This window comes from Phalacrocorax aristotelis, chromosome 1 (genome assembly GCF_949628215.1).
Source record: "Phalacrocorax aristotelis chromosome 1, bGulAri2.1, whole genome shotgun sequence".
In the NCBI taxonomy this organism is placed as follows: domain Eukaryota; kingdom Metazoa; phylum Chordata; class Aves; order Suliformes; family Phalacrocoracidae; genus Phalacrocorax; species Phalacrocorax aristotelis.
Window position 1 is genome coordinate 104,451,163 of NC_134276.1, and position 26,397 is coordinate 104,477,559.

At 40.0% G+C, this 26,397-nt stretch overlaps 2 protein-coding genes across 6 annotated transcripts; one reads left to right on the top strand and one right to left on the bottom strand.

The window, feature by feature from the left end:
• Window positions 1–449: 449 nt before the first annotated feature.
• USP16 (ubiquitin specific peptidase 16) lies at window positions 450–19,888 on the bottom strand. Of its 3 annotated transcripts, none has more exons than XM_075101291.1 (18): window positions 19,756–19,888; window positions 17,556–17,651; window positions 14,806–14,984; window positions 14,044–14,147; window positions 12,436–12,539; window positions 11,045–11,223; window positions 10,001–10,093; window positions 9,184–9,314; window positions 8,726–8,813; window positions 7,787–7,865; window positions 6,825–6,916; window positions 5,987–6,043; window positions 4,688–4,852; window positions 3,409–4,081; window positions 2,642–2,733; window positions 1,334–1,420; window positions 885–1,041; window positions 450–775 (listed from the first exon to the last, which is right to left on the bottom strand). In XM_075101291.1, exons 2-18 carry the CDS (start codon window positions 17,611–17,613, stop codon window positions 651–653), a joined length of 2,463 nt encoding a protein of 820 aa, XP_074957392.1. In that variant the 5' UTR covers window positions 17,614–17,651; window positions 19,756–19,888; the 3' UTR covers window positions 450–650. The 3 variants fall into 3 exon arrangements, with proteins under 3 accessions (XP_074957392.1, XP_074957408.1, XP_074957401.1); XM_075101307.1 differs by having other exon boundaries at window positions 11,045–11,220; window positions 19,756–19,883; XM_075101300.1 differs by lacking the exon at window positions 19,756–19,888 and adding an exon at window positions 19,497–19,606.
• Window positions 19,512–25,497, top strand: RWDD2B (RWD domain containing 2B). Of its 3 annotated transcripts, none has more exons than XM_075101337.1 (5): window positions 19,512–19,733; window positions 21,754–21,972; window positions 22,058–22,125; window positions 22,834–23,199; window positions 24,370–25,497. In XM_075101337.1, the coding sequence occupies exons 2-5, from the start codon at window positions 21,766–21,768 to the stop codon at window positions 24,605–24,607; spliced, it is 879 nt and encodes a 292-aa protein (XP_074957438.1). In that variant the 5' UTR covers window positions 19,512–19,733; window positions 21,754–21,765; the 3' UTR covers window positions 24,608–25,497. The 3 variants fall into 3 exon arrangements, with proteins under 3 accessions (XP_074957438.1, XP_074957431.1, XP_074957421.1); XM_075101330.1 differs by having other exon boundaries at window positions 19,609–19,686; XM_075101320.1 differs by having other exon boundaries at window positions 19,667–19,737.
• Window positions 25,498–26,397: the final 900 nt, after the last annotated feature.

Consider the following 26,397-nt stretch of genomic DNA (forward strand, 5'->3'; position numbering starts at 1 on the left):
GAGCCAAGATTTTGTTGATGTGAAACACCCTATGAAGCTTAGCCTGTGGAGAACTTCAAAGTTACAAGTCACTCTGGGACTAGTTTTCTTACCCCTCCACTGCAGAGAGGCTAAGCTGGAGTCACTGTAGAGAGCCCTGAGCTCTCAACCATGCCAGGATACCAGCATACGCTGCCCATGCAGAAGGATTCCTAGAGAGTTTGCAAACTGCAGGCTCTGCTGTTGCATGTAAACCAACAGTGGAAAGAGAGCTGATGCTGAATTTGTCTCAGCTCTAAGATGTGTAGGAAGACACATCCTAAAATACACATGGAGCAGATGATAGCCAAGATAACTTTAAAGTGAGAGAGTTGCTGACTAAGATGTATAACCCTTGCAGGAAACTAACAGTTGCTGTCTGTGCCAACACAGAAATTACTCAAGAGGAGGTCAAAGCTGTAATTCTGGAAAAAAAAACTTTATTTATTTAAAAAGTAGTGAAAACACTGGAAAAAGTATAAGTTAACCATTTGTCAGTGGGCCTAAGAAGCATAAAGTATATTCCTGCAGGTGTATACAGTGGCTCCGACATTTAACATGATTTGCTAGTCTCTGCCTTCTTTCAGACCACATGAAGAGGAAAGCATATACGAGAAGGCTTCTCAGATGAGTTACAGCAGTCGCTCATAGAAAAGGAGATAGGCTTGCGAGCTCAGCACCTTCGATGCAGACACGGCTTGTACGTGGGTATCGCTGATGTGGAACCACTGTCCTTTTACTGGCTCAGTTTCTAAAGCTGTGAAAGGAAGAATTTAGGAGTAAAAGTTATTACAAAGAACTGAAGCAACAACTCTGTTACTGTTCTGCAGTAAGAAATAATTTGTAAAGTATTTCTAATTATTTACCTTGAGGAGACTGTCCTCGAAGGACAAGATCAGAGAGATGGTTGTTCATGCTTCTCATTTTAGCATAAGCAGTGTAGTGCCCAGACCTCATTGTTCCACTATGTTCCACAACTCCATAGAGAGAGTAGAGTACTTTTGTATGCCCTTCAGCCACGTTCTGTAAACGCAGAAGTTTAGGTATGTCAGTCAGGTACTGGGCTTTAAACAAGGCTAGAATGTAAACTCTTCACTTTGCTTTGCTTGCTGATGGAAGGGAAGCTGATCATCATGGATTCATGCAAAAGCTACAGCTTTAATCAGCAGAAGCACGCTGACTCAGGTACAAGTTGCACTTATAAGTTATCCTGTATTATCACACAAAACTGAAGCTTCTGCTAGATTCTGCTAAGCAGCTTAATTGTGAAAGGACATTACATGGGAAAGGAGAATCTGACTGTTTTCCCACTTACTTTGCATTTAACTGTACAGAAAGGAGCCAAGTCTATCACTTCTGGAAACTTGATATGCCTGTTAACCTTCCGTAGATTAAATCCAGCCTTAAACAGACAAAAGTAGAAAAAACCCCGTAACATTAAAATGTAGTACATTAAACCCCTGCTTAGTTACTAAGCATTTGAGGTTAAAGTTTCTACAGTACAAAATTAGTTTTACATCACACAAAATTGGGAAAAGTCAACTTTTTTTCCCCTCTCCAATGCACAAGGTTCTCCAGCATTACCCCCTTGCCCCCACATGCTGAAGCGGAGGACAAGTTACGACCACTCTTTAATTCACTCTTATGATAACTTAACAGTAGCAAAAGTGGAAAAAGAATCACCTCTAACATATTTATGTAACTACGAGGACACCTCTGCTGCTCAGATACTGTAGTATGCCCGAGGGGCGAATTTTATATTGTCAAAACTGATTGTAACATCTACTCGCACCTTATTCAAATAATTCTCCAGTATCAAACTGGAAAAACAAAAGGAGGTAATGACAAACGTTATTTCCTTAGCCATGTTACAGTCTCTTGGAATAGGCTACACATTTCCGTTTTCTCTGTGGAATTGCTTTGCACGTACTTAAAGTCACCTCCCTTATTTTTCAAGAATTTTGACTAAAATACTGAACAGCTTAAATTTAGAAGAGGCAATACTGTCTCCCATCCCCGTTCCTTTCCTCTTTCTTGAAAAGCTAAAGCCCTAAATTAAAAGTTCTCCTACAACTTGGAACAAAGGTAAGCCACCTTACTTTGGTGTCTAAAACTAAGACTTAAGTTGCACTGCTTTCCATTCACCCCCCTTTTTTCTTCCCTCAGGAGGGCTCTTAATCCTCTCTTTTCCAATTCTACTGGCCTGTTTGTTACATTCATTGAGTAAGGGAACCTATTCTATCTGTACTGAAATGTAAGAGACCACGAACCACTGCGGTAGTGAGAAACAATTAATGCTAAGGTACTGCTTAATACAGTAAGCAATAACAATAGCGAGGGAATATATTAATAAATAAGGGAATAAATAAGCTCAAAAGCCAGTGTTTTTCAGGTAACTAATGGAATATTCTTTCAGGAAAAGACATCCCAACTCCTCAAAGACCACGAAAACCAACACTCCGCACGAATACCTTCCAAACCTTGGGAAAATCCTAAACCAAAACAGTCCTATAGGAAATGAAAACATGCTAACGTTAGTTTTAAGTTAAGCTAGTAGTATGTGCATATGTACATATTAATGCTATATACATACACATTTTTGAAATATCAGCCTTCTACTTACCTGCTGAAACCTCTTTAAGTGAAGAGTTAAAATTGGAGGAGCAAGAGAGATTAGCATCTGCTTTTGGGCATTAGTATAAACATACTTTTCACCTAGAGAAAAGAAAAACCACCAATGATTAACATCAAAACAAATGTTACAGCAAGAATTTCTTTATTTTCACTATTTAGACCGTTACAGTGTCACCCCCTACAGCAACTGAGAAACTGAACATTCTCCTTTAACATGATGAACTACTGTACAACAGCTGCCACCTTGCAGATCCCATACCGCAAGAGTAACCGCTCACACCACCTCTGAGCAGTGTCAGCACAAGCAGGATGATTTCTTGCTCGTTCTTTACAAATCTCACAATCAGAAATTGCCTTTTGAGCAATGACCAACATGATTTCCCTATGACTGTCACTGCAGAATTTTCACATTTGAGGAAAAGAAGTCACCTGCTAAATAGCTACTCCCTACATTCATCCACATAACAAATTTTCAGGTTGAAATGCCCCTTCCCTCTCCCAAACCCACTCCTCTTTGCTTACTCTTCTCTTCCAGTCCTGCAGTAATCTGTACTCAAACTGGTGATCCCTACTATTCTGCTCAGTTAAGAACTTACTTGTATTGATCTGTGTGAAAGATGTTCACAGCATAACTTGGATCAGTTGAACTGATCAGTGGGTAAAGTTATGCAAATACCACTTTAGGGACCTTTCCCCCCCCCAAGCAGCAGATAGGGACATATTTAAAGTTTTCTTTTAAAAGATGCTTTGTCATACTTTTCATGTTCTTCTTTGGTCCATAATGTCTTTGTGTACATATTTCACAGAGTAGTTTATTGTTCTCAGTAAGTTTTTCATTACGGGTAAATTGACACAAACAGTGATGGATTGAACCTTCTTCAGGGTTCAGATCTTCCCTGTTTGCAAGAGTACAAAACGCTGTTTCTGGATCTTCAGTTGACACTTCACGCAACTTGATGGGAGCAGTCTGAAGGTCATCAAAGATATTCGTATCAGATTCAGCACTGGTATCCAAGTGTAGTTTTGAAAAGTCGGTAGTGAACTCTTCCTCATCTTCATTTTCATCATCCTCATCTTTCAAAGATGAGTTGTCAAGGCCATTGAGAAATTTTATAGGAGAATCTAAGTCTTCCATAGGGAGATCCATGAGAAACTCATTTTCTACACACTCTTGTTCTGGCTTTCCTGTATTTCCATGCATACTCTGAATTTCTGTACTATTTCCCTGTATACTCAAGTCTTTTTGAGTTAAGCAGTGATCTTTGCAGTCATTTGATGATTCTTCTTCTTGCTTCATATCAGGAGTTTCAGAGTTAATTTCTGCCTCTGATTCTTGGTTATTCTCGACGTCTTTTTCTGACTGTTCAGTTGCACAGATATCTGTCAAGTGAAGCACCTTTCCTTGAAGTTTTTGCTGACGGCGCTGGCTCTGCAAATTGGAATACACAATATACAAGAATACAAAAACCAGAGCAAGGTCAAATTATTTTTAGCACTTCTTACCATATCTTTACCAAAATTTTTGGAGTATGCCACAGCTGCAAAGGGCTGGGGAATATTATATCTATGATATAATGATCACAGATGATCAATTCAACCAATACTGAGTTTATCCTCACTCGGATATAGTTCCCACTGCTCCTTGTTACACAGTATCTTCAAAATACAACCAATGATCCCCTTTATATCTTCCTGATCCTTTCTTATGCCTGTATTCTAAAGTTTAGTGAATATTCTCACAATCAATGACTGGAGAACAGCTGTCTGATACAAATTAATGCTATTTCAGGCAGGTAACACGAATTCCACATTCCTCTGGATATTAGCTTATTCCTAGCACAGCAACTCTTAGCAGAACATGTAACTTCTTAATAGCAAGGACAGATACAATTGGTCTTCAGTTGTGCATTTGAGTGCGGAGAAGTTCTAAGCTGTCTCCTTCCCCTCCATCTAAACTGAGGAAGCAAAAAGAATTTGTTTTGTTACTGAAGTGCTTGCAGCTTCTGGTAAAAGTGGACTACTTATCAAAACCAACCTTGGCTTGTTTTTTGGCCTGTTTCTTTGCTTTTTTCTGAAGGTGCTTGCTTGTACCAGGGGGCTCATCTCTCTGCTTAAGGTAACAGTCATTGTTTTTGTCCTCCTCTTCTTCAGGTGCGTCTTTGGTTTTTTTAATGTTTCTCTCATTTGTAATTTTTACTTTCTACAAAAAACCAAAAAGCCACAAAACAATCACAGAAGAAGAGATGTTATTGTCCTTAATAACAAAATAGTATTCCAAAGAAAACTGTAAGGATGTTATCTGAGTTTTCAGCTCAAGATATAACATTTTAGTGACTATAACATACACCACCCTAATGCTTACAGAAGGTCTCACGCCGGGGGAGTCCATGTGAAACAATGACTTGCAGAACAAAACAGTATGGAAAAAGTGAGGCTATCAAGGGCCAAATTCTGAACCTGTAAAGGGGCAACATTACCTTTGGCTCTGAGAGATGTAAAACTCATTAAATGCACTGAAGAGTAACATTCTACACAAGTGGAGACATTTTCAGTTGAATTGCCTTCTACAGAATTTGTTTGCTTCTGGCAAAGTGAAATTTGTTTGTTGCAGAAGACATATGATCCCTTTGCCTGAGGGGGCTTCATTTCAATATTTACTCATTAGCTTTTGTGTGAGCAGTGCTACGTAACAAATCTGAAATGTTACATATGCAAATTATCAATTTGAAACACAAAGCAAATAAAGTATTTTAAGCATCTAGAGATCAAGCAAATAAATCAATATTGATCAAGTAAGTATTCACATACTATCCTAATAACGTTTCTTAATATTCAGGTTATTGAATAAAGTTATTGAATAAAGTTATGAGAAGTATTCTTGCACTCAGTGCAGAAAAACAGATGAAAAGAGAAAAAAAGAAAAAGCATTCAAGCAACCAGCAGGCACCCACCACTGCCATGGAATTTAGTTCAGTTTTACAGCAGTGAGGACTAATTGGGAAACATTGTTCTTTGCAACTCAGTCTTCTACAACAGTAAGACAACATTGGCACACACTAGATTATTCCCTAAGCCAACCTCTACATTAGAAACATTAACTGACAAAGCAGGAAGCTCACTAACAGACTATCAGTGATCTTCCAGAGACAGCTGACAGGAATGACTGTCATAGTTGTATTCTCTGTCTTTCCGGGCAAATTTATAATTTTAACTTTCAAGAGACATTTAGAAAGATGCATAAATTCATTCCCTAATGATAATATAATAAAGGTGTTTTCATGTAAGTTAAAAAAAAAAAAACTATGCCAAAAAGCAAGCATGTACTATTTCTTACCTGATCATCCAGTATGGGAAGTGACAAATCAAGGAAAGACTCATGGACCAAGGATACCTTTAAATGAAAATTTAGGAGTCCAGTTTAATTTTGTTTGGAAGCAGCTAGCTTGCTGTCAATAGGTTTATTTGTATGTACCCTTGTTTGCATTCAATGCATGCTTTCACTTGTGCATACAAATGTAAAGCTCAGCTAACCTACCTTCACTAACAGCTATCCATGACCACAGAAATAGGCAAGAAATAACTAAAATTTGTAAAAGTTTCTAGTAGCCTGGAGTGTGAGAACCCAACTTAGGGCCTATGAGATTGTACTCTGCAATCTCTCGTGACACTCACCTAGCTCACTCACTAATGCCCTGAATTACTTCGTTCTCAGGATGCATTATCCCAATAGTGCCTTCTTGCTTAACTATTCTCCTGGCAATCCCATGGTCATTCCAGTGTGGGAAAGGGGGAGAGTAGTCATCTGATGAAAAAGGAAGGGTCCCCTGGCAGCATACTGCTGGTAGCAGAGCAATTCACCCACTCTACGGTCTGTACGTCTGGAAGGTGTTTACCAGGAATCTGAGAGCAAATTCATCTGGCAAAGGCAGCTTGCTGTTGCTGACCTCTTTTTTTTAAGTCTGTTGAAAGGGACTGAAAGATTAGCTTTCTAACACAAGGGAAGAAAGATTCCAGCCAAACCATGCCCCTCTTTGAAAAGCACGCAGCTAGTCAACTCTTATAAGTGTATTAAATGCAGGAAGCTTCTCCAATTTCACTTCTCTACATATAGTTAACCCTGCAGATTACCTAAAATTATACTCTAGGCTATTCAAAGAAGGAAGTTTACTTACAGTTCTGCACTCCTCACACATAATCGTACTGGTTAATTCTCCACCAAAGATTCGATCTACAAAACTTTGTATTCCTTTTTTCTTTTCATATTCTGAGAATTGACAAGTTATATAGTAAAGCTGTCAGTATTACAAATAATATAGTAGCAACCAACTTAGTTATGGCACTCCTATTTAAAAAAAAAAAAAGACTACAGCATGCAAGATGTATGATGGAACATGTTAGCCTGTTCTAGTTTCATCAGGAAACACAGCAAGATTCTTAAATTAAGATCCTTTTGTGTATCAAAGGAATGCAGAAGACAGTTTGACTGAACCAACACCTTTACCGATTTTTCAGCTCATACCCATTTCCCTGTTTTCTCATAAGTACCACATTCCAGTAAGAGTTCATGTTTTCTCTCAGGACTTAACCCAAAACAACTGTCTGAACCTAAAAAACAAGCACCAACCTTTGTCCGTATAGGTGCCCTACAAACAAAACCAACTTCCTCAAGCTATATTTTCAGTGTAGCACACAGTCTGAATTTAAACTTGCTCCTTATCTTCTGACCTAAGTCATATGGAAAAAGCTTAAAAATTCTTCTGTTCACTGGTTTGTTCATACCACTGTTATGTAACAATTGACTACTAGGACTGAATAAGTCCTTACATTTGTGTGCTAATGTTTTAGTTTCTTCCATATTTGAATTATTAAATACTACCCAAATATATTTCAATGCATAACTTCTATAGAATCAACTTCATATTACACTGTTAAGAAGGAAACACCACCAAGTTCAGTCAAGACATTTAAATAGACAAACACTTCTGAGCCTTATATTCCAGATACACACATATTCAAGAGATGCCATAAAGCTGTGCAATTAAACATGTATCTGTTAGGTGATACTATTAGTGTAACTTTGTGTACTTCAATGAAACAGAAGATTTTAAATTATCACATCAGTAACACATTTTACCTCTAATTTTCCTTTTAATTTCTTCTTCATTTTGTTTGTTAGAGTCAGTCAGTGCCTTCAGTATTCCAACACTTATTTGCTGAAATTTTCAAAACAAATACCCACTGTAAAGTTTTCTAAACTAATTCAGTTAACTAGTTCATTTTACAAAATGTTCCAGATGAAGGAAATACTTCAATCTTCACCAATTAAAAGAATCAATACAATTAACACAACCACCTGTAGAGAGATAAAATAGCTCTTGCTGATATTAAAGAAGATAACCAAACGAGAAACAAGCTTGCAGCTGTAACACTGCAATTAGTATGTAAGAAAGTCAGTTTAAGGATGAAATACTTTCCCAAATTAAAAACTGGCAAAAAACCCCTGTGGACTTTCCACAAGTTAACTTTCAGGCATTTCAGAAATTAAGACAAAAGGACATTCTTTAGGGTGACTACAGACACTCCAAACCCACTTTTTCCTGTAGAAGTGTTGGACAAGTCAATCTCTTTCTGAAGGACAACAACCATTGATACGTGAATTAACCAAAGACCTTTAGAGCAAGCAAAACTGAACCGTTCTACTTGATTTTATTAGAAAGGCATAGAGAACAACCAGTATACGGCTTTCCAATAAGGCAGAAAATATCATTACCTTAGAGACATAAACAATGTGTTCAATATATGTGAGATAGGCCATGAACAACTTCCTTTGAGTAGTTCTGTTAAGTGAAAATAGTAATACTTGTGGTTGCTCCTTCACAACCCCACTGCTTAGAGGCTGCCCACTCCTACAGCACTGTTGCTGCTCTGCTTCAAGCACATGCTACAGGCAGCACAAACCACTCTACGGAGGTTGACTTATCTCAGAAAGAACATTCTTCCCTCGGCAGAGGGGAAAGTCTTGGTCTGGGGTATGAAGAAGATAGGTATGCATAACTATGAAACTAGCACTCACCTGGACCACTTCTGCTCTCATTCCATCAAGTAAGTAACGAAGCAATTCATGACTGTCTTGCTGCTGATAACCTTTAAATCTTATCGCTCTGTTAAATGAAACAATAATTGTGAAGTGTAACTGAACTTAGAGATAGACAAAGTAAAAACAATTTATACCAGACAGAAAAGAACAAAGTCTCAGGTATGTATGTTTATTAAAGCAACAAGTGTCTACATATGGTATTTTCTAAAAATATAAAGCTAGCTAATCAGAATATGTCACTGAATATCTTTCATTTTATTTCTATTTGTTTATATTTTGCTCTTCGTCTTCTTCTTTCAAAGCTAGTTAAGTATTACACAAATTTTTATATGTTGTGATGTGAGCAAAAAAAAGGAGGGAGAAAACTGACCTTTTTGAACAACTAACAAAGTTTTTGCATACTCACTATGACATGCAATTGTACAGATACTCACTTTTTACAAACCTGAGCAAAAAGTTCCTTAGGAGTAACTACCCCTTTTTTTGGCTCTTGCATTTCTGTCAGGAACTGATACATGGCTACTGTCAAAGGACCTGGCTGATCTAGTTTTATCAGCTGAGGTTCCTGTTTTAAACAAAAGCAACAAAGTTGTTTTGTCTTAATTTGGTGACAGATCCTTCTGGAGTAAGTTTTTCCTTATCTAAACACTTCAGTTCTAGAATACACAAAATTCTAAAATGGCAGTAAGTTAACGTCACACACACACACACACACAAAAATCAGTCAACACATGGATTCTCATGATATAATATCAAAACACTATGCTAAGAATCACTAATTGCTTAGTTGCAACGATTTCTTGCCTTTATTAGGGAAAAAAAAAAGTACACTTTCTTAAGATGCAGAACCCTTCTTTCCCATCTAAATCCCTAACTGTAATGACAGGTATGTTATTTAAGTTAGCACTGCAGACATCCTCTAGTTTCCTATTTTGCATTTAGAGAAGTTACACTACAGCAAGAGTTACACATTTTCACCCTTTAAATAACTTATTCATAACATAAATACTCCTTTGATGACAACTAATTCTTTGAGTATTGAATCACTACTCTTTCACTTTGAATGAAAGACCTCCACTGACATCAGAAGCAGCTTTATGGAAGTCAATGGTGAAGTCCCCACTGATTTTACATCTTAATCTTCTTCACATTTAACTGAAAAACCTTTAAAATCCAGACATGAGTACTGCTTATTTCTTTAACAGATTGGAAGGGTGGGGAGATACACTACGGAGATCAAAGCATACATACCATGAATAACTCAGGTGACTCAATTTTAATTGTTGTGCCAGGCATTTTAACTTCTTTAACCAGCTCCCTCAGGACTGGAGTTTGTGACAAATTCTGTAGAACATAAAAGAAGGAAAAAGATTGGTAACTGGAGAACAAGAGGAAGGACAGCTGAGTTCCACTGGTCTTGGAATTAGTTGCAACCAGGTTAGCAGCAATTTATCTTTCCCAAACACAGGACCAGAGTGGTAATTACCACTCCGGAAATTCTAACAGTGTTTAACATATAAAAGGTATTGTCCATACAGCTAATGGGACTTCCAAGTGACCTCTCTATATAGTACTTTAGATTGCAGAAACCCTTAGTGTACTATTCTTGTACTAGTAAATAGACTGTCAAAAGATCAGTCTGTATCTGCTTCTAAAAATCAAAAGGTATAATGCAGTGTGCATATTTGCTTGGTTTAAAACACCGTAAAAAAGTTCATTAAAACCTGCAAGGACAGTGGGAGTTTTGAGTAAAGCTTCAGTCACAAGAGCCAAAGAGCACAAGATTACATGCGAGTTTTAATACACATGACAGAGCAAGTTTATTCCATCCAAACACTCAGCTGAGCAAGACAAGATGGCAATGCAAAATGCTCATCCTGTTAATATTTACTTTTATTTGATTTCCTGTTGCTGAGAGAGACATTCTTGTTTCAGTAAACACCCACAGTCTTTGGGTATTAATTTCTCATATTTTAAGAGGTCAGCAAGGGTGATGTGCCAGACTTTTTTTTTTACTAAATTAGGACATTGGCATGCTAGTCAACATCAATGAAAGACGCTGTCCCTCAAAGACCAGGCAGTTTGTTTTATCTTCCCTTAGAGCAAGTCTGAGCCTGCAGCTCCATTTCTTCATATTTCTCTGGGCCAACACACTATTTTTAGAATGAACCCATCATTCTTGGCAGATAAAAATTACATTCCAATTGTGTCATTATACAATACTGGGGGTGGGGTTGTTGTGCGTTGTCTGGGGATTTTTTTCTCTCTCTTTGAGAGCAGCAATGACTACCATACCTGCATCACTGCATTAAAGAAACATGTATTCCCCAAGTTACTAAGTCCTTTCACAGTCACTTCCGAGTTAGTACTTGTATGAGAATTCTCTTCTTTAAGCGAGACTTCTTTTTCTTGCTCATTTTTGATGTCTTTTTCTACTTTTTTATTTTCAAATTCTTTGTTCTCTTGTTTTTCTACTGAAATAATAAAAAACATACTACACATCAATCCAGTAACAGGGAATGGGCTAGCAAAAAGTTATTATAAGCAGCAGCAATCTACAATGTTAACACATACTGTTACAGAATTAGCTATCATATGTTTAAGTGTAACACTACTGACTTAGGTTCTTAAACTGTCTAGGTAACAGGAGTTAAATTCAGAAACCCCCTGAAACGCCATTTCAGATCAGCATACAATTTAAACACGCCACTTGGCCTCCAAACCATTCATGCCAACAACCACTGAAACTCTGCATGTATTATCTGAAATTTCATTCCTGTTGCAAAATCACCTATGATAGGGCTTTATACAACACCCAACAAGATGGCACCTGACACAATATCCCTTCTGACACAGCACTGTTGTCTGAAATTAAATGCACACCATTGTTAAAGCATTCTTACGTTCATTTCATGAGCCTAAACAGATGAAACTGGAAGGTTTATATTTTTCAAGACACATGCAAGATATTTTCCCCAAAATTACTTTGGTGTATAGCTCAAAATTTTAACAACCCATTTAATAAAGCCATAAGGGAATTCCAAGTATTTCAGAAAAATAGCCACACTGGTTCTGCCAGTTTGGCAGTTTCCTATTGATAAGGTTTCCGATAAATAGGGCTGTGAGCCAAGATTAACTTTAAAGTAAAGTAATGCCAGCTCACAGGAAGCAAGGAAACCAGGCAATACAATCTTTGCAGATGGACAAGAAACAGACAGGTGGACAACAACAGGTGGAACACATGAAACAGACAACAACTGCACCCAGGTATTCATCCATTTTCCAGTTCAAACCTGAGAAGAAAATTCTAGCAACCAATATGAGGTTCAAATATTAGATGTAGAGAAACTGCATATCTGGAAAAGACTGACCAAACCCAAAGATTCTGGTCCTGTGGGAAAACTTCAGCTGCTTCCTGAAAAAAAAAAAGTGCTCAGAGACAGCCATTTGGCTCAGTTTAGGGGACACTGAGCAAAATCCTGATCTAATTAGGTCCACAGGATGTTACTTACACTATCAGAATTCTGGCAAAGGGATAAAAAAGAAAAAAGAAAAAGCAGCTTTTTGATTTACCATAAGGTGCTTAAAAAGTTAAATCTAATTTAGTGTACATTCTTGATTTACAGTACTGCCTCCTACATTTAAGGGACTTTCTGATTTACTGCATGTATACCACAGTTACTTACCTGTACGTGATGAGTCAGCACAAACTTGTTTTCTAACGTAATCCACAGTCTGACCCAATCGGGTTGAAGTGCTGTATAGGACTTCATTATCACATATGTAGCACCTGTCTCCACCCCCCCCAAAGAAAAACAATTAATCCTATTTTTTCCTATTATTTAAAAATACTAAACTATTTGCTTGTTTGATGAAAATCATGACAGAAATTTAGAAAGTTATGGAATTTAAGATTCTGAAGTCTTAGAGAATAGTTCTATCTATTTGTGATCAAGAAAATAAAAAGTTTAAGAGTTAGCTTTACTAACTGATTTCAGTGATTGAAGGCTGAAGTTTACAAACATAAATTAGACCCTTAGACGTGCTTAGAAGCCTAGTCTGCAAGAAAAATAAATGCAGGGAAGACACTGATATCAGGCCCTAAAGAAAATGACTTACAAATGTTATGGCATGGAAAAATATTCTGAGTATTCTAGCCAAGCAAGTACTTCATTATATTTAAATTGGACAAGAAACAAACCAGTGTCTTCCATTAGTCCCGCATGCTTTTATTGCTCTTCTGTTGTCGATATAAATCTATTTGCCTCTTCATGAGCAAAGTGTGCAGTTAAACCACTAATCTAAAGGCTCAGGTAAGAGAAAAATTCTGCCAGAACACATAATGTCAGAGTTGTATGTACCAATTCAGTAGTTCTGCCCAATCAGCTCTTTGAAGAGGTGACAAAAAGGTATTGAAGATAATACAAATACTTCTGCAGTTTGAAACATACCCATTACAGTTCTATGTATAAGTTTTAAAGCAGAGAAAATAAAGCCATTTAAAAATCATAATTTTAAAACTCATTTAAATTCACAATAGTAAGTCCACTAGTTCATTAGTAATAGCTGTTATTGATGTCCATTTCCATTCTAGAGTTCAATAAAAGTACTGACAACTGCATATGAGTGTTAAATATGATTAAGTAAAGAGATAATGTTATATGAAATTAATATAATGACAAATAAGCAGCTTTAAAAAGGTTACAAAGCAAAATGAGAACTCTTGACATAAGGCGTAGTATTTCAGTATGGCACAGTTTGGAAAATTAAGGTTCCCCCTTATACAGCAACATGCTATTCCTTTTAAGAATATTCATTTCAGGAGAATGCCTTTTAAGATTAAAAAATACTACCAGAGAGATGATATTTGTATTGATTGATCCAGTAGCATCTTATAATTCTACAGTTGTGCTTCTTAACTATACAAATGGCATTAAGAAGTAACTTTCACCCTTGGGAGAAGCTAAGAGCTAGAGCTACATAACAACATACATTTCTACACATCAGGATAGTGACCTACTACTGACCAAGTAAAAGCAGTAAAATATGAAGTCAACAGCATTTACCAGTTGGTCAATTTCAACTTCAATTATGTATATTTCCTAGTTATAAATTTTACAATAATATTTATTCAGCAAATCTCAGCAAAGACTGCTGGGAATTTTGTGTGTGGAAATGCTTTATAAATGTCTAGAGGTAAGTCCTAGAAATCACAAAGAAAAGAAAACACAAATTATATCCCAGCCTCTGTTGCCCTCTAGCTATGTCTTCTAACTGTTGGCTGACAAACTCACCACACACTCCAGTTGTCCAAACTGAGAACCAAACAATGGGGCTCCGATCTTGGTGTTGTATAATGCTTTAAAGCATGCTGTTCTTGAGAATTTCTGCCACAGCCCTATAATGTTGATAACCAGAAGTGTCACAAAATCTAACTGACTATCAATGCAACATTCATAAAGTCAGAATATAAACAAAGGATTAAAATGAAAACTGTTTAATTATGTTAACCTAAGTAGGATGACCAGATGGGTCCGTATTTCTAGACACTTACTTCCCTCTCTGCAGAAATAATTTACTGGGTGCAGAATAACTATAAAGTTGCTTGGGGACCAAACATCTAATTTACAAATTCCAGTTCGAACAGCTTGAAAATGAAACAGAACAAAACCAAAAACCTCTTCAGCATCCATAGTTTAAAGTTTAATTAACTAATGTTAGCACAAGGTCTTATTGTAAAAATCACAAATTAGGAGCATTAAAAGAAATTTTTATTTTCTTAGCAAAATAATTTGGACTTTCTAGGAAAATAAGTCTCCAAGACAGTGTTTTAGCCTTAAGCCTGCTAAATTGTCTGTGCCAAGCTCTAAGTACTTCATTGGCACTTCAGAGCAGACATTTTTTTTAATCGCACTAAAGTATATAAAATCATTTATGTTGCACCACATTTAAAATAGAAAAGAGAATATAAGAGTTTAGTTAGAAGCTCTCTTGTTCCACTATATTATGAGGCATTGAAAGATATTTAGATTAATTAACAACAAAACAAAAGATACCCTATGGCCACATTTTAGACATAACCATATTGAAGGACTTTCGTCAGTCTCCTCCTCAGATTTCTCTTGTGTCTTATTGTCTGCTTTGCAGTCCTGACAAACATGCCATTCCACGTTCAGCAGTGCCTTTTTCAGATGACCTTGCTCCAGTCCTTTACGAATATGCTTGCATACAGGTTCTACAAAATAAAAAGCACATGGAGGATGTAGGTATCATAACAAATGCAAACGTCTCTAGGCTTCAAAGACAAAGGCAGCAATCCAGAAGTTAGGACAGCCTTTCTAGAGTCAAAGAAACATTGACAATTTAGCAGACGTATCAGAAAGAAACCCTTTTTTACACCCATTCACAATCCGGGGATATTGTTGCTGTATCCTAAACTACTGCATTACTTAAAAAAAAAAAAACAAAAAAACAAAAAAAACAAAAAAACAAAGAAACAACAACAAAAAAAAATCACCTAAATCTACATCTAGTCAGAGGAGTTGACAAAACCTTTGGATACAAACCTACCTACTATGCCAGGCTGTGGGCTTCTATTATTGTGGCGTTACGATTCCCACACCTCCCAGGGAGCAGCCACAGCCCACTGCCATGGTTCCCCGTCACCAATGCAGCACCTGACTGGCCTATAAGCGAGGAGATTATGGAGGTTACGCTTCCAGCTGAGCTGCCCCAGTGAAATTACGCAGCAGGCTATGGTAAAAAAAGAATGGTAGAGTCATCCTACCTATACCATTATTGCTTCACACTACAATACTACACCCTACTTGGAGCTGCACCTTCTGGGCCTGGTGTGAACTGCATCTATTTAACCAAACTGCTAAAAATGGTGACACTGAGAACAGGCACCTGTTGCTAAGAGTCTTATCAGAAGTTTAATTATCTTATTTCTTTTTTGTTTCATTTTTAAGGTTGTTGGTTACTCTGTCACTTGTGTGAAGAGAAGCTGTTCATAAGCCTAAGTCCTGTACAGAGAAATGGCAGTTGCCACCCAGTGCATGTGCAAACTGATTCACCTTCTTCCAAAAAAACAATTAGGACCATATTTTTATGGGTTTTCTCCCCCCTTCTCTTTCTTTTACAGTGTAGGTTTCTAAGCCATTTAGCATCATTAGCCTACAATTCTTTGCCATCTGCAGTTACAAATCTCTACATTTGTACTATCAGATATTTAGCGCTATATTTGCAAGGAGTACCTCAAAAGTAAAAAAGCAGAGAGTGAACAAACCCTTGCTAAAAGAGAAATTGTGTATATACTTAATATATTTTTTTTTTTAAATCACGTTTTTGTGAAACTATTTGAGAAGAATTACATAGCTGTTTGTATAATTCAACTGTTTTAAGTCCTTTCCTACAGAGATATTTTTATTGCTCAGATAGCATAACAGGTCTGAATCTGTCTTTATTGAGTACCAGATGCAAGCTTAGAGCCTCAAGATAGCAAACTTTTCTTGGCATGAACTGGAACTGGTGAAAAGTTCTGTACCTACAGTTCTGTTTCTGTCCAAGATTATAGGATTTTACCACAGTACAAACGCTAGCCAATAAGAACCAAATACAGATATTTAGATGCATTCTTTAAGCCTTTTTAAAAAACACAACCTTCATCTACAACTTCAAAATTGTGTTTTTTAAACAAGCCTTTTATATATTGGCCACTATTAAACAGTGGAATTATTCACAGTCATCAGTTTTAGTCTACATTTGTGGGTTTACAAGACTGTCAGGGTAAGCTAGCCTATTTTTAGCCAAAGAAGTGAGATGCCATCAGGAATTGCACCATAACTGATTTTTTGCCAGAGGAAAATGAGGAAGAGTCATAGCAGACACCGATCTTGACTCCAGGAAAAAAAAAAAAGATAAAAGATACTAAAAAGCCATATGGGACAAAAGCTACCACAAGACAAGGACAAGCAAGAAACCAAAGTGGAGTAGACCTGAATTTAAAATAAACAGGCTATCACACTGAACCTCTTGGCTCAAACTGCAAGCACTCTCTCTCCCAGCTAAATTAGCATGGCTCAACGTATTTCCCCAGTTGGGATCAACAAAAAAGATGGGCAAGATACAATCTGTGACTTGGTGGACAAGACAGTAGAAAAGAATAATACGCAGCACAAGCGAAAGCAAGAGCTAGAATAACAAGAGTAAACAGATAACAAATAAAATTTCAACACAGGGGTGAGATCCAGCTAGAAGGATAACATTTAACAAGTGGAATTTTCTCTAAAGGAACAGAAGGCAAGGAAGAACAAGAGAGTTTAATAAAAAAGCACTATGACTAGACAGCTGAGCCGTCCAGGGCCACTACTAAGTCAGTTGCTAGTATAAAGACAAACAGTCTCATGGAAATACTTTAATCACAGTCTTTTTTGCTGAAGCAAGAACCTTCTGCAACAAAGTCTTCATTAGGAAAATGCTATGTAAACCTATCATGACAAGCTTAGCAGCTTACTCTATAAACCATTTATATTCTGAGGAATTTTATACAATTCAATACAACCTGTACATCAGTAGAAAACTGTCTCAGTTTTCAAGACAGGATTATTATTTTCTAGCATACTTACAAGAGTAGCAACACTAATGTTCCTAGGTAGACTTCAGTTCCAATTATACAAACCCACTTTGTAAATGAGACCTTGAATCCAGCAACTAGCATAAAGGTCTTCTAATATTAATGAGTTTTCAAGCCCTCTTTGAGGGTAAAACAAACATTAGGATCACAAAATTCTCTGAGGAAACGTACCCGGAGTATCCAGAGACTCAGATTGTGCAGTTTTGCCTTTGATGCGTTTCTTCCCCATATTTGTAGCCTGTAATTTTTCTTACAAGGAACAGTGACCTAGCAATGAAAAATAGTAAATTAGAAACTAGGTTTTGGTTTTACTTGTTCATTGCTAAATAGTAAGTTACTTCTATGGCCAAGATGTCCCTTGAGGTGAATTATCTTGTTTCAATTTGAGATTTTCAAAAGAAAATAAATTAGTTATACTTTAACATGAAACAATTTTAACTGTTGTAGAGGCAAGATCACACTGTGAATTGTAAAAACCGAATTGTTTAAAACATTAAAACAAAAGTATTGCACAAAAGAACAAGGTGGGAAACTTAAGTATCAAAAATCCTATAAGCCTTTAGGACTTGTATTTTAACTGATAACACAGGGATTTTAGGCAAAACAATTGCGTTTATCCCAATTAATTATTCAAGCTTCTTGCACTTACAATATTTCAGTTTTCTTTACAGCAAATTCCTTGTATCTTTGATGAAGTCTGATACAGGCAAATACTCCAACATATTTGAAATATATACAGACAACAGGAGTCCCGATTTTTCAGCTCCTTCACTGGGGAAGATTTATCATCACCTTCCAAACATATCAAGCAAATAACTCAGATGTGGTCTGTTATTTGGTATGCCTGTAAACTCTTCCAGACAAGAGTGATCTACCACTACAGAGTCCCAAGCCAAGTGCTTGCCTTCAAAGAGTTGGCTACTGCGTATATGGTAGGACATTTTTAACTTCTGGCCTGTAGCCCCTGTGCCTTATCTCAGAAAAGATAACTTAAAAAGATAATGTGAAGAAAGAAAATGATAACCAAAATACACTACATAGTGAAAACATGCAAGCTGAAAGGGTTCAAAATCAAGTCTCTGCAGTCTCACACAGTCTTTGCAGGTTGGCCTAACCCTGCCGTCCACCCTTCATGTAAACATGCTAGCACCACATTAAATCTGACTTGTAAGATGCATCCTTTCAAACCCATTTCTTAGCTTGTACTCAGCAGCATGCCAGCCATAGGGAACAGCTGCCTGCTCGGAGCTGTCACAGCCAAAAAATGAGACCAGCCCAAGAGAATCTGACAGAAACTGAGCTGCAAAGAGTTTAGGCATGATACCACTGAGGGCTTTTCGTAAGAAAAACCTTTTCGAAGCATGCTTTTAGGACAGATTTCCCAGTCGTTAAATGACAGGTAAGCACCTACTTCAAGGGTGCAATGATCAACTTTTGCAACTTCACATTCAATTCGTCCAGAAAAAGAAATGACAGCTCATCCAACACACTGCCTCCACAGCGCTTTTTATTTTCGGTAAAAAAGCTACAACATTTGGTCTTTTAGGAACAACTCAAAACCGATAAATCCTTTCCAGATTGACTTTGCTCCCGCCGGGAAGGCGGGACAGCGGGCGCACGTGGAGCTCTGAGTTTAACCCTCACTGGGTCTGGATAGACTTGTCTGGCAAGCTCTTGACCAGCCTTTTCCACGGAACGGCTCGCGCGAGGAAAAGAGCTGCAGAGCCCAGTAACTAAGGCAAGAAAACGACGGTTTGGGGGTACGTTTGTTTGTTGTTGGTTTTTGTTTTTTTTTTTTGAACTACGAGAGAACGGTCTGCAAACGACAAAAAGCGCACCTGTGCCGGACGGAGACCGGGGAAAAAACGCCGAGAGAGTCACGCCGGGCGGAACAACCGGGGCGTGCGGCAGGCAGCCGGCCTGGCCCCTGAGGCTCCGCCGGACACCCGTCGCCGGCGGGGAGCCGACAGCCCCCGTCCCGGGGCCAAGGAGCAAGTGTGCCCCGGGCCTCGCACAGAGCGGCTGGAGCTCGGCTCGTCCCCAAGTGTCCCCCTCCGCCCCGGGCCGGGCCGGGCCGGGCCGCCCCGCCCGCTCACGGACCCACTCACTCACCACGTCCGACGCGCACCGCCGCCCACGTGCCCCCGGCCCCGCTGCCGCCCCGCACCTCGCGACGCTGCACCGCCCCGCCTGCTTCCAATTGGCCCGCGCCCGCCTCCCGCGCCTTCACTGACAGGCGCCGCAGCCAACAGGGAAAGCCGAGTGTCCCGACGGGAGCGGAGGCTTGTGGAGCGCCGGCGGAGTGAGTCCCGGGGCGGATGGGATAAGGGCGGCCGCGGCAGGATCGGGGTAGGTGGGTTCTGTCCCTCACCTGCCGGTGCGGCGGGATGAACAACGGAGTAGCGCATGGCTCCGTCTCGGGGCAGCCAAGAAAAAGACCTCATCCCCAGGCGATTGGGCGACGGTCACCAACTGCCATAAGCGCTTCCGGCGCGGTGCATTGTGGGGCCGTGAGGGACACGGGGGGGGTGGGGCAGTAAGGGGAACGGGGACGTGTCGGCGCATGCGCGGGCACCGCGTGCTTCCCCCTCCGCTGCGGCGGAGGCCCGTGAGGAGGGAGGGAGTGTGGTGAGACACAGGAGCGTGCGCTCACGTCTCAGATCAACGGGGGCCTCAGGGACCGGTCACAGAGTACCTTCATGCTTCTAACCGCCCGAACTACCGGAGTTAGTTTTGATGGGCTTGGTTAGAATCACAGAATGTCCTGACTTGGGAGGGACCCACAAGGATCATCGAGTCCAGCTCCTGTCTCTGCACGAGACAGCCCCAAATTCACAACCTGTCTCTGAGGGCCTTGTCCAAGCGCTTCTTGAAAGTCATCAGGGTTGGCGCCGTGACTGCCTCCCTGGGGAGCCTGTTCCAGTGCTCCACCACCCTCTGGGGGAAGAACCTTTTCCTCATGCCCAACCCAAACCTCCCCTGGCACATCTCCCTGCCATTCCCTCGGGTCCTGTCGTTGGTCACCAGAGAGAAGGGCTCAGCGCCTGCCCCTCCCCCTCCCCTTGGGAGGAAGCTGCAGGCCGCGATGAGGTCTGCCCTCAGCCTCCTCCAGGCTGGACAAACCAAGTGACTTCAGCTGCTCCTCGTACGGTTTCTCCTCTAAACCCTTCACCAACTTCGTGGCCCTCCTCTGGATGCTCCCTAATAGCTTTATATCCTTAATATATTGTGGCGCCCAGCACTGCACCCAGCACTCGAGGTGAGGCCGCACCAGCGCAGAGCAGGGCGGGACAATCCCCTCCCTCAACTGGGTGCAATGCAGGGCTTGGTGCACCCCAGGACTCAGCTGGGCCTCTTGGCTGCCAGGGCTCACTGTTGGCTCATGTTCAACTAGCTGTTGACCAGAACCCCCACATCCCTCTCTGCAGGGCTGCTCTCTAACTTCTCGTTCCCTGGGATAGGGGTTGGGATGATAACTTCCCAGGTTAGGAGGATTAGTATGATTTATGTGGAGGTAGTTAATGAACTTAGTCCCATTGCTTGCTGAAAGTTTGCTTCCTATCAGTGTAGTTTACTTAGCCACTGATGTAATGTAAATTAAACGCTTTGCCATAATCTAATCCATGCAAGGACCTCTGTTACTAGTGTGAGTGAGTAAATTGCATCTGGATGAGCCTCTGTTGCATGGGAATTAAATGATTCCAACTAGGTCAGAAATAATAGCCTGTCAGATGGGGGGTTGCTTTTTATTTGGTGGTGGGGTTTTTTTGTGGGTTTTTTTTTTTTTTTGCTTTACCTTTCCTTCCTCAGTGTTTGCTCCTTGAAGCAAGGGGCCTGTTCAAGCGTGACTCTGGCAAACCAGTTGTCTGGGAATGCCTCTTTTTTTGGAGTGGATGATGAACCAGTCGTGTAATGGTACGAACAACTGGACTGGCAGCTTCCTGCTTTATTTTCAGTTTCTGCAGAAGGGAACTGTGACAAGACGTGTTGCTAAGAAAACAAAAGTGCAATGGCAGCAAGTGCTACCGCTTCAGAATGGCTTGCAAAATATTAGCTTGTTACCTTGATTTAAGGGTCCTTAAGGAGACCATAAGGTCTACCAGAGGTTAGGTTTAGGCTGGATGTGAAGAAGACATTTTTTTACAATGAGGGTGGTGAGACACTGGAACATGTTGCCCAGAGAAGCTGTGGATGCCTCATTATCGGAAGTGTTCAAGGGCAGGTTGGACAGGACTTTGAGCAACCTGGTCTAGTGCAAGATGAAAGGAGGGTTGGATTAGATGATCTCTGAAGGTCTCTTCCAACCCAAACCACTCTGTGAGTCAATATTCAAGCCCTGTTTCTCTTCCCTAATTATTTCTTTGCTTAGGAAACATCAGAAATGACTAACCGAGAAGAAGCTGAGATACAAATTTCGGAATTAGATTTACTTTCTAGCATGTTTCCTTATGAGGAAGAGTTCATTGTGACTGACCAGCTGGCTGTAGCAGAACTAAAGAACTATGTGGAAAATGAATCTGCAGAGATGCCGTCTTCAAAAGTGCAGTTTATACTGAATGTAAAGTCAGAGGTCTCTCATGCCTCTATGGTACTGTAAACACCTTTTTAAAAACGTTTATTTTTATTTTGTGGGATTTTAGGGCTTCCTTGAACATTTGCTCATTTGTTTTCAGGTGGAATTCTCTATGGCCTGTGCGTTACCATTTAAATATCCAACTGTTCTACCAGAAATTACTGTGAGGTATGGCATTAAAAGTACATCTAATAAAAATGTTTTGAAGCTATGGTGTACTACATAAATACAGTTAAAATAGGAAAAGCAGTCCTTTTGTGATAGTTTACTGTCAAATTAAGCCAGATGGAGAACAACATGGAAGAAAAAAAAATCTCCAAGGTTATGATTTCTCTGGTGTCCTCAGCAAATAAGGGAGAAAAATGGGAAAACTGTGGAGGAGTGCCATCTTCTGTACAGAGGGGTTACACATAGATACTGTTCATAGGTCTGATGCTCAAGAACAGAGACCTTTGTCCATTTTGACAAGGCTTTACACTAATTGAAGGAGTGAAAAGTTAGTCAGTGGGCTTATTCCTCCCCTGTCAAAATGCTGTTACTCTCAGGCTTCTGTTATTTTTTATTGTAACCTTTCTGTTTAAAGAAGTAGCCTTGCATATTACAGGAAATTAGTTCAGCCACCATACTTACTTTTCAGGTATGTTTTTCTTGACTTTGATTTACAGATTGGTAGTACTATATGTGAACTCAAGAATTAGCACACCAATTAAATACTAATGAAGACCTTTTCATAGCTAATATGACTTAAGTATCAGTAGCAAGTGCATACCATCTAAACATGGCCTTATTTTTTGGCAGCTTGAAGTAAAAGTCTTTGAGAAACATGCTAAATTGTAAGCATATTACAACTGCGTTTATATTTTTCTTTTTCTTTAGGTCATCATTGTTAAGCCGCTCTCAGCAGATTCATCTGAACTCTGACCTAAAAACATATTTGATACAAAACTGCAGTGGAGAGCCCTGCATGTTGAGTGCAAGAGAATGGGTTAAAGACCATGCAGCTGCTTACATTGACAAAGAGCCTTCATCTTCCTCAGTGACAACATCAAATGCCACGCAGTCAGAAGTCATCACGTTCACTCGATTGTGGATCTATAGTCATCACATTTACAACAAGCAAAAAAGAAAGAATATTATCGACTGGGCCAAGGAGCTTTCGCTGTCAGGGTTTTGCATGCCGGGGAAGCCAGGTGTTGTTTGTGTAGAAGGTCTACAAAGTAGTTGTGAAGAGTTCTGGTCAAGGTTAGTTTTCTCCTGTGTACTCCAGTGCCATTAGTAGTTAGAATAATACATGTTTTGTATTGTACGTGTGGCCAGAAGGTGGGAAATCCAACCGCCTTCCAGCCTATCAAAGTCTGCAAAGTATTTGTGTTCTTCGTAACATATTCACCACTCTGAATATCCACTGTACTGTTGGTTACAGCAATCAAAGCCACTGGTATCGCACGGTGCACATTTATTTCTGTTTTACATTCCTCTGTATTTCAGGTGTATAGTGACAGACTGCAGCACCCCAGTCGTGTTAGATATGTATGCTGTTCTGTCGCTTTACGTTTGTGTTTTATTCTGCTCCCACCATTTATATTTCTGGGTGATGCAGACTAAATGAACGAGCAAGTCCAGCGGAGAGCTACCAAGATGATCAGGGGACTGGAGCATCTCCCTTATGAGGAAAGGCTGAGGGACTTGGGTTTGTTCAGCCTGGGGAAGAGAAGACTGAGGGGGGATCTTAGCAATGCTTATAAGTATCTGAAGGGCAGGTGTCAAGAGGATGGGGCCGGACCTTTTCAGTGGTGCCCAACGACAGGCCAAGGGGCAATGGGCACAAGGTGGAACACAGGAAGTTCCACCTCAATATGAGGAAAAACTTCTTCACTATGAGGGTGCCAGAGCAGGGGCACAGGCTGCCCAGGGAGGTTGTGGACTCTCCTTCTCTGGAGACATTCAAAACCCGCCTGGATGCCATCCTGTGTCCCCTGCTCTGGGTGTGCCTGCTCAAGCGGGGGGGTTGGATGAGGTGATCCCCAGAGGTCCCTTTTAACCCCTACCATTCTGTGATTCTGTGATTCTGTTGCCTTTTGATTATAACAGCTAAGAGAGCATGAGAATATGAGAGTTCTTAACACAGGCGAGACAGAAGTGGGCACTGAAATTGAAACCACATCTTCATCAATTATTTTGTGAGGAATAACGTTAGGGTTTTTGAATCCTGTGGAGATATAAAGAAACAAGCTCCTGCTTATGGGAGTGTTTACATGTGATTAGTATTTCTACGGCCAGCTAGGGAACTGTTATCTCTGCCAACATATACTTACAAATGGAATTTATTGACTTCTGTGATAATAGCTATTTCATAGTATTTTCTAAAACAGCCTTTATTTTATAGATTCGTATTTCTCCACTTGCTTTCAGAGTACGAAGATTAACGTGGAAAAGAATTCTCATTCGGCACAGAGAAGATGTTTCTTTGGAAGGTGGAGGACATGCTGAGATTCAGAAACAAAGAAAGTTCTCCACTTTGGAAGAAAAATGTTTTGATGCACATGGCACCAGAGGAAATCATATGGATTTGGGGCAGCTCTATCGGTTTCTAGAAGAAAAAGGGTGTGCTGACATTTTTCAAATGTACTTTGGGGTTGAAGGGCATTGAAGGATCCCAGTGGTGATCTTTGTAACTTAATCCTTATACCAGATTCCTTAGCTGTTCAGTTGATCAGAGAGGGAATTAATAATTTCTGGTTTATGTGATGAATCCAGTTTTCAATGAAAACAAATGTCAGTGAAATACTGATTAATGAAAATGACTAAATAAATGCTTTAGTACACTTTCTGGTTTTAAGGACAGTTAGGGTGCATACCTAATTACAGTGAAAGAAAATATGTTTGATACCCTACTGGGGCAGTTACAGAATTATAGATGAATTAATACATGGAGTTATGGTGAATGAATGTATGAATAAGAAGAGACAAAAATGAAGTGTGGCTATCTCAGGAGAGGAAATGTGATGTTTACATTATTTGTTACTGTTTATGTACACTACATGAAGACTTTTTTGTAACAATCTTTTTTTCTATTTTCTACCAGAAAATATATTAAGCCATGAGATTAATGTTTTATTAAAAAAAAAAGAGGAGGGAGCAAGTTCACAAGCGCCTTCTTCATGCAAACAGGGTGAGCTAGGGTGCCTGCTCTAAGGCATAAGAATTGTCCATAGGTAAGTGTGTATGCAGGTAAGAGAGATACGGTGGTGGCTCCACTCCATCTGTAGCTGCAGAGCCTAGTCTGTTTACTCATGCAAAAGCAGAAGCTCACCAAGGAGTGGGCTGCCTGACAGGACACTCCAAACCAGCAAAACAGTCCTTACCCTGCTGAGTTCACAAGTTAGTTGTCTACTAATTTACAGTGCATTATGCTGAATTATGTTTTTGAGTCTGGTTTCAACAAAGTTGTATTAATGAATGCCGGTTTGTTTATTTGCTTATGGATTCTGTATCTAAATCATGTACATGTAATAAAAAGCCAACGTTGGTTGCTTTTGATGTTGATTAAATATTTCTGCGTAGATCCGGTAAAATTCCTAACACTCGGATCTCTGGTATGGACTTGGGACACCTTTGGTAGTGATGCTTTGCAGTGATTTCATTGACGAGTGCAGCTTTGCCTCTGTTTGAAACTGCCGAATCATAAGTCTTTGTACGTGTACAAGAATACTGTGGCTTAATAAAGGACCCACAATACGCTTGAAGCCTCTGCGCTTTTAAGACCTATGGACGGGTACCAAGTTTAAGGATATTCCAACTAGATTAGATTGTTATATTTCACAACAACATGTTGGCAGCTATTTATACCATCTGCAATTTTCCTGTCGGCACAGGCTCGTCTATTACAGATGTGTTCCAAGTAAGAGGGGCTGCACGGGCCACCTCTCCCTGTGGTGCCCCGGGTACTGGCACTTCCAGCAGTCCTTGCAGTGCCAGAGGACCTCCTGGCACCAGGAGGGATGGAATCCTCTTGTCCAGAAGGGGCAAGGGAATCTTCGGCAGCAGGCTGGCCAACTTGGTGAGGTGGGCTTTAAACTGAAGGACTCAGGGGGCAGGGTCCGAAGTAGCACTGCTGATGCCATCACATCCAATGGCAGAATAAGCCAGGCCAACCAGAGCAGCGACAAAGGTGCCTTAGCTGCCTCACGAGGTGACAGTCAGAAGACCAACCACCTCAAGGGTGTGCATGTCTATAGTGGGTCCTCGTGCACCCCTCCAGGGATACCTGTGTGCTCAATTACCTCCCTGAAATACCTGTACACCAACGCATGCAGCACGGGGAATGAACAGGAGGAACTAAAGGTCTGTGTGCAGTTGCAGGGCCACAACCTCATTGCAATCACAGAGACAGGGTGGGATAGCTCCCATGACTGCAATGCTGCCATGGATGGCTACAGG

What these genes read in the sequence shown, in the direction of transcription:
- USP16 (XM_075101291.1), bottom strand. Translation starts at nt 17,613, where the DNA reads ATGGGGAAGAAACGCATCAAAGGCAAAACTGCACAATCTGAGTCTCTG. An exon ending in TTTGCTCAGGTTTGTAAAAA is followed by an intron (nt 8,814 to 9,183) that starts GTGAGTATCTGT and finishes TTCATTTAACAG; the next exon opens with AGCGATAAGATTTAAAGGTT. An exon ending in TCTGTACAGTTAAATGCAAA is followed by an intron (nt 1,042 to 1,333) that starts GTAAGTGGGAAA and finishes CTGCGTTTACAG; the next exon opens with AACGTGGCTGAAGGGCATAC.
- RWDD2B (XM_075101337.1), top strand. Translation starts at nt 21,766, where the DNA reads ATGACTAACCGAGAAGAAGCTGAGATACAAATTTCGGAATTAGATTTA. An exon ending in CTACCAGAAATTACTGTGAG is followed by an intron (nt 22,126 to 22,833) that starts GTATGGCATTAA and finishes CTTTTTCTTTAG; the next exon opens with GTCATCATTGTTAAGCCGCT. An exon ending in TGTGAAGAGTTCTGGTCAAG is followed by an intron (nt 23,200 to 24,369) that starts GTTAGTTTTCTC and finishes ACTTGCTTTCAG; the next exon opens with AGTACGAAGATTAACGTGGA.